Below are 16,546 nucleotides of genomic sequence, written 5' to 3'. Positions count from 1 at the left end.
AAGAGTCATGAACTCGGCCAGCCCCATTGAGGACATCTACAAGAGGTGGTGTCTCAAGAAGGCAGCCTGTAACTTCAAGGACCTTCACCAGCCAGGCCATGCCCTCTTCACACTGCTCCCATCGGGAAGGAGGTACAGGAGCTTGAAGACAAACAACCAGTAGTACAAAGACAGCTTCATCCCTTCTGCCATCAGGTTTCTAAATGGACCATGAACAACAGACACTAATTTATCTTTAAAATGTAATTTATAGCAATGCTTGCCCCTTTAATGCTGCCGCAAAATAACAAATTTCATGACACCTTCATGATAATAACTATTGATTCTGATTAATTGTACTTGCCTGTACAGCTTCTGTGTGTCAAAAACTTGCCCCTGGAGCCTTTTAAAATCTTTCCTCTGCCACCTTAAATCTATGCCCTCTGGTTTTAGACTCTGTCTCTGGAGATAATGTAATTACTATTCACCTAAAAGCCTTCATGATTTTATTTTCCTCTACATGGTCTTCCTTTAGCATCCTACGCTTGAGTGAAAAAAGTGCCAGCCTCTTTATACCAGAGATTATTCGGTCCCCGTGACATCCTTATGAATCTGTTGTTCATCCTTTTCTGCTTAATGACATTCTTCTTACAGCAGGGTGACCTGAGAGGCACACGTTACTTCAAATGTGGCCTTGTCACCATCGTGCAACACGACAGACAGCAACATCCATAATCCTGGCCACCTCATTACAGGAAGGATGTGGAAGCTATGGAGAGGGTGCAGAGGAGATTTACCAGGATGTTGCCTGGATCGGAAAAGGAGCCATGAGGCAAAGTTTGCAGAGCTGGGACTTTTCTCTTTGGAGCGATGTAAGATGAGAGATGATTTAATAGAGGTATAGATAAGGTAGACAGCCAGCTCCTTTTCCTGGGACAGGAGGAGCAAACACCAGAGGACATCTGTACAAAGTTAAGGGAGGAAACTTTAGGGGAAACATCAGGGTTTTTTTTCTTACACAGGAAGTTTTGGGTGTCTAGAATATCTTGCCAGGGATGGTGGTGGAGCCTGAAACATTAGGTGCATATAAAAGTCCCTGACACAGGCCCTTAAATGAAAGAAAAATAGATGGATATGAGGTAGGAAGGGTTTCGGGATTTTTTTTGGTAGAAATACCATATATTTTGGCACATAGGTTGAGTCTTGCAACCCTCAAAAAGCACTCAGAAGTCGGGGGTCGACTTATACGGAAGATATAAAAACGGGTCTTTAAATTCAATTCATAAAACTGCTTGACATAGATTCAGCATTTAAGTCGACCCTCGAAACACCAAAAAAGAATCCTACCCACAACAAGTTTTCATGCTCCCATAAAGAAATTTTTATCTCCAATCTTTTACCAACTTCTCACATATCTCAAATGCCCTCGCAGCAGCTCAGTTGCCGGATTCCTTGGCCACTTCTATAATTTTTTTAACTTAAAACTTGCTTCGTACTTTCTTCATTTTGCTGGAGCCTCCATAACATCCACCTTCCGCCCACGCCCAGTCAGCGCAATTTTTGGGGGTTCGATTTATACACCCGATCTATGTTAAAACCATGAATATGTGGATCCGACTTATCTGAAGGTCGACTTATATGCCAAAATATACAGTATATGGGTCAGCACAATATCGAGGGCCAAAGGGCCTGTACTATGTTGTACTGCTCTATGTTCTAACTCAGCAGGTCAAGCACCATCCATGGAGGTTAACAGGCAGTCCTAAATGCAGGCTGAGGCACTTCATCTTTGGAGTACGTAAGGGTGAGGGGGAGGACCTCATAGAGACATTTCTAATGCTGAAAGGCCTGGACAGAGTAGATGTAGGAAGGTTCCCCCCCACCCCTATGGTAGGGGTGTCTATGTCAAGAGGCTGTAACTTCAGGAAAAAAAAGGCATCAATTTAAAGCAGAGATGTGGAAACATTTAGCCAGAGGGTCGTGAGTCTGTGGAATTTGTTGCCACTGGCAGCTGTGGAAGCGAGGCCATTGGGTGTATTTAAGACACAGATTGACAGATATTTGCTTAGTCAAGGCATCAAGGATTACGGGGAGAAAGCCAGGAGTGGGGTTGAATGGGAGGATGGGTCAGTTCACGGAACTACTTCTGTTCCTATATCATCATCTTTGTTCTTGCTGCCATCATCCTCTCTACTTGGTCCTTTAATTCCCATTGACCCCAATGGATTTTCGTACAACCCCAATGTGATTTTGTCGGGACGGTACCAACATGAAAAGTGTTGTCACAATATGGCCTGCAGGAAAAAGAATCTCAGGGTTGTATGTGATGTACTTGGAAATCTGATACAAAAAGATGAGATTTATTTCCACACATTTCTCCCAATTTCTAATACAATATTTAAAAATATTGGATTATGGATGCTGCAGTAGCAATGACCAAAGGGAATTATTCTCAGCTTCATGAAAATCCATTTCAACACAGTTGAGAATAGAACTACATGTGGTCAGCATTGCACTTTGCTCCTAATCTATAAAAGGTGACATGTTATCGAGTACTTGGGCCATTGATTGGGTTGTGCTGTACTAGCTACACTCAGCTGGATTGTTAGTGGTCCACATCATCTTGGGTCCACTAAAAGTGGAAAGAGTGGCACAAGTTGAGCCTGGGCCCTTCTCGGTCTAAATCATCAGTTACACATTCTACATTTACCCCCAGGGTCATTAGCCAAGGAGATTCATCGCTGACTAAGCTAGTTATAAATTCAATAGTGTACTAAAAAATATAGGTCTTTGAGAACAGTCAATTCTTTATCCTCGTACCTTTGACCTGCTGGATTGCAGCAGCAAGTACACATTACAGCAAAAGCCCGTGAACATGCCCTGGGTCAGAATTCCAGAGTCAGTACAAATTCCAACTTGCCTGCGCAGACATTCCCAGAGCTTTATCTACTACATCAATCAAAGGAACTACAGTGTCCAGCTACTTTCTGAGTTGATGCAACATCTTCGAAGGCTATTTACCAAATCTATTGCTGTCAAGTTGCAGAAAGTATCCTCAAATCCAGAATTAAGAATACTAGGTCATCAACAACCCACTATGCAGGTCACATGAGCCAACAGGATAACCTGACCAAGATACACTGAAACATGCAGTGCACTTATAGTGAATAATGGCTCATCCACAAGTGATTCAATTGAATCTCACAGCTCAACCAACCCAGAGGAAGAAGACTGACACGTACCTAGCTCGGTCATCATTGGGATGTTGGCTCCCGTGGTGACGGAAGTCTGCCGCAGCAGACCGTGGACAGGACTATTGTCTGGTGATGTTCTGTCCATTCCTGGAGGTGTGAATCCTATGAAAGAAATAATTGAGGCATCAAAATCAAACTCCCATTCCTCCTAACCAGCAAGAACCAAGCAATGATGAGACGGAGTACAGGAAGGTGATCGACAATCTGGTGGCATGGTGTCAGGGCAACAATCTCTCCCTCAATGTCAACAAAGAGAACATCAACTTCAGGAAGTGGGGTGAAGCACACACCCTTCTCTGGATCAACAATGTTTTATTTTGAAAATTTTATTTATAAATGATAATAAATGAAACAATCAAAATACATAATATTTTATCCAATTTCATACCCCACCCCAACCCCCCCCTCTGAACTACCTCAATAAAATAAAAAGAGAAAATGATAATGCCATTCGAATATTTGTCATGCATTGGGACAACACCATCAATGTATGGGAAAGAAAATAGCAATGGTTAAATTGCATATATTCCATGTATGGGCTCCAAGATTTAACAAAAAATATATAATTATTTTGTAAATTATATGTTTTTTTTCCAAAGGAATACAAGATCTCATTTCCACGTGCCATGTTAAGGGGGAAGATGGTGAAGAATTGCAGGTAGGAGCAGGTTGCACCAACAATCTTCCCTGGTCCAACCACGTTGATGCTATGGTCAAGAAAGCACACCCAACCCTCGACTTCCCCAGAAGCCTGAGAAAATTAGACATTTCGCCACGTCGACCTTGTAAGACCCATCATGGAACGTATCATCGCATTGCAACCTGGCACGGGAACTGCTCCGTCCAAGACGGCAAGAAATTGCAACAAGTTGTGAACGCAGTTCAGGCTAACACTCAAACCAACTTCTCCTCTGTCGACTTGGCCTGCTCCTCCCACTGCCACGGGGAAGCAGTTAAAGGATCCATCCTACCCTGGTCACACTCTCTTCTCCACCATATCGCGCGGAAAGATACTTGAGTTTGAAAACACAAAGACAGTTTCTTTCCTGCTGTTACTTGACCCCTGAATGGACTTCCCATTGGTAACCCCATGCACCATTTAACATTTTTCTCTTTAATGCTATTCTTGCACTACCTGTTGTACAGTGTACAAAGTTTATCACTATATCCCGTCACACACGACAATAAACAATTTGAAGCAGTGGATCTTGGCCTCATTGAATGATCCCATCATTTAGCTCTGTGTTAAGGGTGGCACAGTTAGTGTAATGGTTAGTACAACGCTGTTACAGTGCCAGTGATCAGGACTGGGGTTCGAATTCCACGCTTTCTGTCAGGAGTTTCCATGGTCTCCATTTGTTTCTGTGGGTTTCCTATGAGTGCTCCAGTTTTCTCCCATTCTTCAAAAGCATATGGGGGGGGGGGGGTGGGGAGAGGGTGTTGTAGGTCAATTGGGTGTAATTGGGAGGCACAGGCCAAAAGGGCCTGTTACCGTCAAAATTTAATAGCACATTGGGAAAATCTCCCCTGAGGTGCGAATGATTTCCAATCATGGAAACTTCTTGTGGTTCCTAACCGGCGGTCACTTTCTCTCACTAATGAATACATTGGCGGAGTTGGCAAACTGTAACTTTTTATTTGTACAGAATACACAAAGAGATCAACTTGAAAAATAAAGTGCTGTTGTAAGCCCTCATTATAAAGCCCTCTGATGTAGCTCAGATCTTGATGCAACATGCGTCGCTGATAAATAAAGTATATCCAAACTCCACTCCCTCGACTGAAACATGATTTTCACATGGTTCCTGAAGGGAGTGTTATAGTGAAGGGCGGCAGTACAAAGGAAGCTGCTAAGATCTAAAGTTCAGAGAAGCGAAATATGCTTTAAATCCAAACACCCTCAAAAAATGGTTAAGAATTCTAATTGAAGCGATGAGCATCCACAGTGAACAAGCAACTCCTGTGGCTTCTCTTAAATCCAGTTTCTTCCCTCTCCTTTCTAATCTTTTTGTTTTTGATCAGAAACTCCATCCAGCGAGCTTTTCTTCCAAACTCTTTGTTTTGTTTTGGTGCCTGCATTAATGTTTTACCAAACTGACAAGCCCGCTAGCAGTAACCTGAAATAATTTAATCAATAAAGGTCAGTTGATCTCCATTTAGCATTTACAGGTTTTCCATCATGTTGCTGATATTAATTTTACATGTTCCCCATTTTGCTACGACATAATGAACATGAAAATCTTTTTTTTAAATCAGAAATGTTAACATTCACCCACCCTAAAAAGCCCAGAACCATGCCATTTCTTTTGAAGTCATAGACCTTGACATTTTTCATTTTCCATGTTCACAAGTCAACACCTAAAGCCAGTAATGCAGTATACATAATACATAGGCTTCAGGTTCTTTTAGACAGAGCTTCAGGCCATCATTACTTAATACTGACACAATAAAAGCCAGGCTGTTGGCTTTTAGAATTGTTAGCTTTTTTTTCAGAATAAAATTTGGATCTTTAAGTTTTTAACAAAACCACATTCTTCCAATTGGCCTTTTTTAAAAGCAAACTCTCTGAAATTTGTTTCTTTCAAATGGAAATAAGTGCACATTTTGTATTTTTATACAATGTAAATGTACATTTGAATATCAGGGATAATCTTTTGTTAATGATTGCGGCACTGATCAGATTCAGTTGGTTTGGTTTCCTCACACCGTTCAAAGCGTACTGGGAGTTGAAGGTCAATTGGTTGTAATTGGGTAGCACAGCCAGCAGGCCGAAAGGACCTGTTACTGTGTTGTCTGTCTCAATTAAAAATTAATTTTAAATATTAACTTGTGCTAGATGTTCCCGTTGAAGAAGAGTTAGGGATGTATCATTCAAGGTGCTATTAACAAAAGGGAAACAAGGGTTTTTATTATCTTCATGCAAATTTCCTGGCTGCTGTTTGGTTCTCGATATATTTCAAGCTCTGTGAACTTGCCAAGCACGATTTATACAACTCATCTTTACACAAAGGAAGACTGATAGAATGAGAAGGTCAAAATACCTCGAAACAAAATCATTTAAAAATCACTAAAGGAGAATAAATTGAAGTTTCTGAAACATGGCAGTGCACATTGAAATGTTATTGTTATCACCCTTCACTCAGCCCCTATTTCATAGTAATTGTTGCTGTCTCAAAATTATGTCATGTTAAATTTAAATGGCCAGAATTACCGGACTGTCGAAGCCAATTTCAGCCATTTAAACTCGTGCCGCCCCATTGTACCCAAATTATCCGAAGATCCCTGTACATTTTGAAGGGTGGGAGGAAACCGGACCCATGCAGGTCACAAGGAGGATGTACAAATTCCTTACAAGCAGTGCCAGATTTGAACGCTTTATTCGCTGATGCTAACTGTGCAGACACGTTAATTAATGTCATCAAGTTAGGTAAACTGTAGGCTGACACCCAAACAAAATGATGGAGGGGAAGGGTGGGGGGTGTTGTGTTAATTAATGATGGAACTTTGGAACCTTTGGTAAAATCAAAACTCAATGAACAGTTAATGTGCATAGTGGGATTACTGCACAACATTACATCATCATATCAAAACTGAACCCCAATCTTTTGTCCAAATCATGAACAATGTGTTTGGCAGGATTAGAATAAAACAGAATAACCCTGATGTCACCGAAGACTCAAAAATTTCTACAGGTGCACTGTGGAGAGCATTCTGGCTGGTTGCATCACTGAATGGTATGGAGGTGCCACCGCTCAGGACAGGAAAAAACTTCAGAGGTTTCTTAACTCTTCACTCCATCAAAGACATCTACAAGAGGCAATGTCTTAAGAAAGCAGCCTCTATCCTCAAGGACCCCCACCACCCTCTTCACTCTGCTACCATCGGGGAAAAGGTACAGGAGCCTAAAGACGAGCCCTCAGCAGCACAAGGACAGCTTCTTCCCCACTACCATCTGATTCCTGAATGAACAATGAATCACAGGCCTTACATTGACTTTTTCTTCCAGTTTTTACTATTTATTTATGTAAGGTGGCCAACATAAATGTTTGCTGTCACAAAACAACGGATTTTGTGACATCTCCACGGCAATAAATTCTGATCCTGGTTCTGATGTACACATATTAGTGAAGCTGGGGAACAGAGTGATCATCTAAAGCCCAATGCTTAGGCCATTGTTATTTAGTCCATTCTGAGAAAAAATCATTTATTGCATTTAATTCGCTGGCTCTGAGGATTCTTCCTTAAGATGCTGACCTTCTTCTTCTTTCTTCTTTGGCTTGGCTTCGCAGACGAAGATTTAAAGAGGGGTATGTCCACGTCTGCTGCAGGCTCGTTGGTGACTGACAAGTCCGATGCGGGACAGGCAGGCACGGTTGCAGCGGTTGCAAGGGAAAATTGGTTGGTTGGGTGTTGGGTTTTTCCTCCTTTGTCTTTTGTCAGTGAGGTGGGCTCTGCAGTCTTCTTCAAAGGAGGTTGCTGCCCGCCGAACTGTGAGGTGCCAAGATGCACGGTTGGAGGCGATATCAGCCCACTGGCAGTGGTCAATGTGGCAGGCACCAGGAAATTTCTTTAAGCAGTCCTTGCACCTCTTCTTTGGTGCACCTCTGTCTCAGTGGCCAGTGGAGAGCTCGCCATATAACACGATCTTGGGAAGGCGATGGTCCTCCATTCTGGAGACATGACCCACCCAGCGCAGTTGGGTCTTCAGCAGCATGGATTCGATGCTTGCGGATTCTGCCAGCTCGAGTACTTCGATGTTGGTGATGAAGTCACTCCAATGAATGTTGAGGATGGAGCGGAGACAGCGCTGATGGAAGCATTTTAGGAGCTGTAGGTGATGCCGGTAGAGGACCATGATTCAGAGCCGAACAGGAGCAACGGCTCTGTACTCGCTGATCTTTGTATGTTTCTTCAGGTGGTTGTTTTTCCAGACTCTTTTGTGTAGTCTTCCAAAGGCGCTATTTGCCTTAGCAAGTCTGTTGTCTATCTCGTTGTCGATCCTTGCATCAGATGAAATGGTGCAGCCGAGGTAGGTAAACTGACCTTCTAAAGGCTTCAGAACTCCCCTGTTCAGTTTGAGACTCTTTGTGATTGTGGCAATGCATGGGAGCGAATACAGGAACAATGTAAAGGGGAAACTGACAGTAGCATTGGGGACGAAGGACAATCTTTCACACTTTAACAGGGTGATCATTCAGTAGTGCTCACCAGGTACTGAACATAAACGACTGAAGAAGGAAAAAGCAACCAGTCAACAAGATAAATAAAACTCAATGACTGGATTAAATACTATTTAATCTCACATTAGTATCTGCTGCAACATAAATTATGCAAATCTCAAACCAAAGCTTATGTGAAAATTATGCAGATTGTAACTTGATTAGACTTTTATCAGGAGATCCAATTTGGATTTTTTTTAATCTATTAAGCTCCAATAAATGAGGCATCTGAAATAGGTCCCCTGAGCAGCTCCTGTAATAACTGTGCCAGCAGTTGTTTTATCATTTGATGTTCAAGTCCCCACACATTAAGTGGTGGGAGGGCAAAGGATTTTACTTTTGTGTGTGGCTGCATCTGACTGTGCGTGAAACCAATGTACAAGGGCATCAAGTGGTGCGATGTGCTGAGGTTCTTTCAGATGTTGCGAAAAATGGGCCTGGCCCTGTTGTCGTGCTACGTCCCAATCAGGTGAACTTTGCCACCTCATCTGACTTGAGTGGAAAAGCTTTTACAGACTACACGGCCATCAGGAAGTGGTCAGCACAGAATGTCCTGCAGACACTGAGAGATGAGGATTCGATTGACACGGTGGGATGGTTCCCTGAGCAGATGACCAGGAATGCCTCAAAGCCAAGGCTCATGAACAAGCACGAGGACTTGGCGTGACTGGCATTGAGGGAAGCCCTGCCAAGCAGATCCATTCTGTACATCTGGAACATCACACAAGACTCACATTGTCCCTAAGATATCTATGGTAGTTTCCCACCTCTTTACAGAATGAAGATCAACTAAGAGTACGTGGAGAAGGATACAAGGGTCCTTGTCGTGGTTCATCCCTAACAGCAGTGTGACAGAGGACTCTCTGATTTACGGCAGTTCACAGGGATGCACGCAGAGTCAGACATCCGGAACTGCTGGAAAACCATCAACTTGGTGATTAGTCTGCCCAAAACCTGTTGGTCTTTCAGCGCACTGAGATGTCGGTGTGGGAATGCTGCTGACTGGCACATTCAAGGCTGCAGAATATGCACTGAAGCTCGGTGCAGCCAACATGAGGGCGCTGTGGGGAAGGACCACAGTCTAGAACCCCTTCATTAGCAGGCATAAAGGGGATAAGACTGAGGGGAAGCCTCCAGGTTGATGCAATCACAAAGAAGGCTTGCCAGCAGCTAGGTGTCTGAAGAGGTTCAGCATGTCACTGGAGACTCTCGTAAACTTTTAGCATGCAGAACATTCTGGCTGGTTGCATCACTGTCTGGTATGGAGGTGCCAAATCTCAGGAAAAGAATCAACTCCAGAGGGTTGTTAACTCAGCCTGCGACATCGCAGGCACCAGACTTAGCTCCATCGAGGACATCTTCATGAAGCGCTGTCTTAAAAAAGCAGACTCTATCCTCAAAGACCCCCACCACCCAGGCCACGCCTTCGTCATTCTGCTACCATCAAGGAAAAGGTACAGGAGCCTTAAGACAAGCATTTGGCGACACAAGGACAGCTTCTTCCCCGCTGCCATCAGATTCCTGAATAATCAATGAACCAAAGACACTGCCTCAATTTTCGTGCTCTATTATTTTTATAGTAACATTGTAAGATGGTTATAATTTGTACGTTTGCACTGTGACGCTGCCGCAAAACACCAAATTTCACGACTTGTTCATGACAATAAGTCCTGATTCTGATTTATACCATATGTAATGTATGAAAGTATTTAAAGAAAGCAAAAGAATGTCAAGCAGTATAGCTTTATTGCTCCATAAATTTGAATTTTAAAAGTACTGACAGAGAATCCAGAAAACCCAAAAATCCAGAAAGATCCGATCCCTGGGCAGTCCAGATTTTCAGACATCCACTGTGAATACTGTAGATAAAAAATACAAATTTTGAAAATTTTTGCCCCCTAGCGGTTAGTTCACCAATCACAAAACATGCAGACTCAAGCAAATGGCAAATTCATTTATCCGGCACCCAGATACCAGGGGTATTATTGTATGAAGTTCTACACTAAGTTCCCTTAGGAAACTGTACACATTTTAGCATTGGAGGAAGTCATGCAGGAGAAATAGAATGGTCATAGTTCTCTTATTCACATCTGAATTGGAGAAATTATCAACATGCACTGTCTGCCACAAGATGACAACAGTGAAATCAAGTCAAAGTTTGTTGTCATCTGATTGTACAAGTACAACCCAACAAAACAGCGTTCTCCGGTCCTCGGTGCAAATCCCACAGAAACACAACCAGGCATTACCCACATGCAGACAAAAAAAATGCAGGAAAAGTATTCATATATACAAACAAATAAATAAATATGATTTCATAAATTTGAGTCTCAGATAGTTCGTGTTAGCAGTTCCTTTGGATGTCCAACATTCTCACTGCTCGTGGGAAGGAGCTCTTCTTCCGCCTGGTGGTGCTGGCTCTGATACGCCTGCATCTCTTCCCCAATGGGAACAGCTGTAAAATGCTGTGTGCAGGGTGGAAGAGGTCCTCAACAATTGTGCTTGCCCCCTTCAGACAACGATGCCGGTACATCACATCGATGAGGGTGAGGAAGACTCCAGTGATCCTCTCTGACACCATCATGCTCCTGTGGATTGACTAGCGATCCATTTCTCTGCTTCATCAACACCACACTGTGGTGCAGCCGGCCACGTCAGTCTCGCTAGAGCTCCTGTAGAAGGTTGACGTAATGGTGCCTCGCTGTTGCGCCTTCCTGACAAGTGAGGAAATGATGTGTTCATGATAGAGTCATTTGAATGTTGTCAACGAATCTTTTATGTCCATGTGGAGGGATGGATTGGAAACATGGCACTCACCTCTCGGGAATGTTCTGCATCTGTGCACCATCTCACTGCCATCTTCAGTACAGAGTACAGCATCTCAAGATTCAAGAATGGCATTTTGCCAAAAGCTATGGCCTCTTGGACTTAACCTAACCATAATCTATTCCAGGATGACTAGTAGATCTGCCTGCACAACTGTGTACATTTATTTATCAGAAACAGAATTTATTGTCAAGAACATATCACAAATTTTGTTGTTTTGTGGTAGCATGACTGTGCAAGCATTTATATAATCCACCTTACAAAATAAATTTAAAAAATAGTGCAAGGAAAAGCGAAGTGAGGCAGTGTCTGTGGTTAATTGATTATTCAGGAATCTGATGGCAGTGGGGATGAAGCTCTCCTTGTGCCACTGAGTGCTAGTTTTCAGTTTTCCCCAAAGGTAGCAGAGTGAAAGAGCATGGCCTGGGTGGTGGGAGTCCTTGAGGATAGAGGCTGCTTTTTTGAGACACCTCCTCATGTAGATGTCTTCAATGGAGTTTTGTGCCTGTGATGTGGCAGGCCAAGTTCATGATCCTCTAGACATTTGTCCTGTCCTGAGCACATAGACACTTCCATACCAGAAGGTGATGCAACCTGCCAGAGTGCTCTCCATGGCACACCTGTAGAACCTTTCAAGAGTCTTCAGTGACATACTGAATCTCCTATACTTCTCTCAAAATCTATCCCTTTGACATTTATGACCTGTTTTTGGTGTATTGTTGGTGATTTAATTTACACTAATGCACACCCTCTCTCTAGCTTCCTCCCACATTCCGAAGGCATGTTAACTGAGTGACTGGCAACTGTTACATAAAGGAATCAAGAGGGAAAAGTAGCGCAGATGGATGAGAGCTCTCAAGCCAAAGAGTCTCCTCCTGAGGTGACGGCACAGACATGCTTCTGAGAGAAAAAGTGAACTTGTCCTACAGGAAGTACATACAGGAAATGGCCAAATTCTACCATCATGTCCAGTGTTTTCCACTCGCAACAATGACAATTATTGAAACAAATGTTATGTACACGTACGAAAAATAATACTATTCCCACTTCTTTTACAATCTGGATTTTAGTTTCAGCTTTGGTCAAAAGAAGGCCTCGTGATAGGCGGCACGGTCAGCGCAATGCCGTTACAGCACCAGTGACCCTGGTACATATCTGGAGCTGTCTGTAAGAGGTTTGTGCATTCTCCCTGTCTCTGCGTGGTTTCCTCCCACCTTTCAAAACGTATGGGAGGGGTTTTGGTCAATTGGATGGCATGGGCTCGTGGGCTGGAAGGGCCTGTTACTGTGCTGTATGTCTAAACTTAATATTTAAATTTACAATTCAAAAAAATTTATGTAAGATTTGTTGCAATGACTGTACACATGATGATACAACTTGAATCATCATTATTTTTTGACAGAATATCGCTGTAACATTGTCATGTAATAGTACAGAACATGTAATATTACATGAAATAGCCTTCTGCCTGCTGTAAGGCAAAGACAATTTGTCTGTACATAATTGTATGTAGAGTCAAAATGATTCATTTCCTTCACTGGTGCGCATAACCCCTCCGCACCCCCACATCCCCTGACGATCCTACTCTGTCGGGATCCGAGGATGACATGTGGACTGCCTTCTGAGAAAGCATCTGGCCCAGATGGAATACCAGGTATTAATGATTTGTGCTGACCAACTTACCAAGGTATTCACAGATATATTCAATATCTCACTCCAGGAGGTCGTGGTACCCACCTGTTTTAAACAGGCATCAATCATACTGGTACCCAAGAAAAGTAGAGTAGCCTGTCTTAATGACTATCGACCAGTAGCACTTACATTAACAGTAATGAAAGCTATTTCATGTCATATTATATGACAATAAATTATAGCAATATTAAGGCTGGTGATAAAGCATATTAGCTCCTGTCTGAGCAGTGACATGGATCCATTCCAGTTAACCTATTGCAGCAACAGATGCCATCTCAATGGCTCTACACAAAGCACTGGAACATCTGGATAGCAAAGATATGTACTTCAAAATGCTCTTTATAGTTCGGCATTTAACACCATCATCCTCTCAAAACCGGTCAATTAACACCCCATGGCACAAATGGATCACCTCCAGACCACAATCAGTGATCTCCACAATCTCCATCAGTACCAGACCACCACAGAGCTGTTCTTAGCCCCCGCTCTACTCACTTAACACCTATGACTCTGTGGCTTGGTGTAACAATAACACCACCTACAAATTTGCCGACAATACCATGATAGTGGGTTGTATAAAGGAAGGGGATGAGTCAACATGATGATTGAAAACTTGGCTGAATGGTGCACCAACAACCACCTTGCACTCAATATCACCAAAACTGAGGAGCTGATTGTTGACTTCAAGGGTGTACAATCCAGTGATATTTGGGGGGAGTCAGAGGTGGAGAGTGTGAGCACATTATTGGGAGTCACTAGCTTGGAGGATCTTTCCTGGACCCAACACATCAATGGCGGCTTGGTCTGACACCAGAAACCCAGGCAAATTTCTACAGAGGTGTGGTGGAAAGTGTGCTGACCAGTTGCATCATGGCCTGGTATGGGACACCAAAACCATTGAGCACAAAATCCTCCAAAAGGTAGTGGACACAGCCCAGGACATCACAGGAAAATCTCTCCCCACTATTAAGTACATCTACAGGGATGAAGAACAGCAGCAATCATCAATGACCCAGACCACCCAGCACACGCTCTGTTCTCGCTGCTAACAACAGGAAAGAGGTATCAGTGTCGCAAGACTCGCACCACCAGGTTCAGGAACAGCTACTCCCCCTCCTCAATGACAAACTCATCAGGATCTCATTTATTGACTTTTACTTGTGCACTTTATTATTTTTTTTAATTCTCTCTGAATTGCACAGTCAGTTTGTTTACATTCGTTATCTGTTTACAGTTCTTTTGATTGTTTACATGTTCACATTTGACACTACTAATTCGTGGTAATTCTGCCATGCCCACAGGAAAAAGGAATCTCAGGGTTGTTTGTGATGTCATGTATGCACAATAAATCTGAACTATACACAGTTTAATTCACTGAACAGTATGACAGTGGTTTAACATCTATTACATAAAACTGCTGATAACAAGGCATTAATAACCCATGCTGAGATGATGGCCACAATGAGCTTTGAGCATTGCAGTATGATTTTATTTCCTACTCTTAATGTTGGAAATTATTTCCTTCTTAAGCTCATTCATTAGTGAAATTGGCAAACAAGAGAAACCCTCTTTGAATTGACAGGAAAGGTTACAGAAATCATTTAAAAAGTAATCAAAATGTCACAAGGTGCGATCTTACTGAGTTTTGGCCATGTCAAAGATGGGCAACAAGTCCCAAAAGGTTTCAAGGTTTGTCTGGTTTTGAAAGTTACTTTGTTATATTTTACTTTATGCTTAAGGCAATGGCTTGGATTTGATCGTTTATTGAACATCGGACATTTGGGGAACAAATATTGGGCAATACATATTGGGAGTGCTCTCTCCAGTAAATGGTCGTTTGTCTCCCAAAGGGGTGGGGATGAAGAGCAGAGATGTGTTTAATGGAAGATTGGAGACAGGAATAGATGGTTAAAGTGATGGATGGATTTATATTGAAAAGGTGGAGGCAGACGTGGTGCAGTAACACCAACACTGAACCAAATGGCCTTGGTTATTCAATGTTCCTTTTATCGTCATGTAATAATACTTAAATATGTAATTTTCATCATATACTTCAACTTCTATCTTCCATAAGGCAAACAAAGGGTCCCCATGAGCATTGCCCAGCGCCCCTGACAATAAGAGAAAGAGAAGCAAAAAGAAATCCCCTTCAGAGACACTGGGTGTCCGTGGATTCACCTCCAGTGCTCCCACAGCCTTTGCAGCCACACAGACTCCTGTTCAAACCAGTGGGAACCCAAACTCCAGGTCCAAACCTCTGGGATGATCAGGACAACTTATCTCAGGTTCCTTCCTTGGTCAGTCCACCAAGTGTCTGCTCCAGACTCCATCACAGCCCTGGGCAAGCAATGAAGCAAAGGGCTGAATTCCAAAGCTGAGGTGAAAGTGACAGAGTGGCACCTAGGAGCCTTGGTAAAATTGAAGTCAAAGTGTATGAAGAGGAAAACTGTCCAGAGGCCACTGTCAAACTTCAGCAAAAGAAGATGACTGTGCTCAATCATTCCAGTCCCAAAGCATCATCACAGGGGGTCCGGTCCTCAACCACTTTGTGCTTCATCAATCATCTCCCTTCCATCAGCTGTCAGAAGGAGGGATGTTAAATGATGATTGCGCCATATTTCAATCCTTTACAAAGGGACCAATCCACGTTAATGTTAGAAATACTTGAGGAATTATATGTCCAACAGATATTAACACAAAGTAGGGTCAGTTCTTAAAAAAAAAATCATGGGCTCAACTCTAAGCTGCAAGAAGTTTTGAAATAAAAAGGGCAGCTTTATGAACAAATGATACGAACAAACAAACAATGTCAAGGATAGGTGCTTAGCCCACCGCTCTACTCACTCTATACCCACGACTGTGTGGCCAGGCACAATTTCGATGCTATCTACAAATTAGTTAATGACACCATGGTTATCGGCAGAATCACAGACAGCAATGAGAAATCATACAGGAGGGAGATAGATCAGCTGGTAGAGTGGTGTCACACCAACAACCTTACACTTAATGTCAACAAAAGCAAGAGGATGATTTGGGACTTCAGGAGGAAGTCAGGAAAAACACAAATCAGTCCTTATCAAGGGGTCAGCAGTGGAGAAGGTCAAGAACTTCAAATTCTTGGGGGTCAACATCTCCCAGAATCTGTCCTGGAGCCTCCATGTTCATGCAATCACGAAGAAGGCTCGCCAGCATCTAGACTTCATGAGGAGTTTGAGGAGATTCACTATGTCACTGAAGACACTCCAAAACATTAAAAGGTGCATCGTGGAGAGCATTCCAGCTGGTTGCACCACTGTCTGGTACAGAAGTGTCAACACTCAGCACAATAAAATTTTCCAGAGGGTTGTTAACTTAGCCTGCGACATCACGGGAACCAGACTCCACTCCATCGAGGACATCGACAAGAGGCGGAGTCTGAAGAAAGCAGCCTCTATCTTCAAGGACCTGCCACCACCCAGGCCACACCCTCTTCAGTCTGCTACCATCGGGGAGAAGGTACAGGAGCCTGAAGTTGAGCACTCAATAGCACAAAGTCAGCTTCTTGCCACAGACACTGCCTTACCTTGACTTTTTTGT

At 42.9% G+C, this 16,546-nt stretch overlaps 1 protein-coding gene across 5 annotated transcripts in view; it reads right to left on the bottom strand.

Moving 5' to 3' along the window:
• The window catches only part of kcnma1a (potassium large conductance calcium-activated channel, subfamily M, alpha member 1a), a 743,259-nt gene that overhangs the window by 63,414 nt on the left and 663,299 nt on the right, over positions 1-16,546 (bottom strand). For all 5 annotated transcript variants that reach the window (XM_069885464.1, XM_069885465.1, XM_069885462.1 and 2 more), the window contains exon 23: positions 3,222-3,335. In XM_069885464.1, the coding sequence (XP_069741565.1) occupies positions 3,222-3,335 (114 nt within the window). The remainder of the gene's footprint in view (positions 1-3,221; positions 3,336-16,546) is intronic.

This window comes from Narcine bancroftii, chromosome 6 (genome assembly GCF_036971445.1).
Source record: "Narcine bancroftii isolate sNarBan1 chromosome 6, sNarBan1.hap1, whole genome shotgun sequence".
NCBI classification, from domain to species: domain Eukaryota; kingdom Metazoa; phylum Chordata; class Chondrichthyes; order Torpediniformes; family Narcinidae; genus Narcine; species Narcine bancroftii.
Note: the sequence above shows the minus strand (reverse complement) of the source record. Positions and strands in the feature narration are given on the sequence as shown.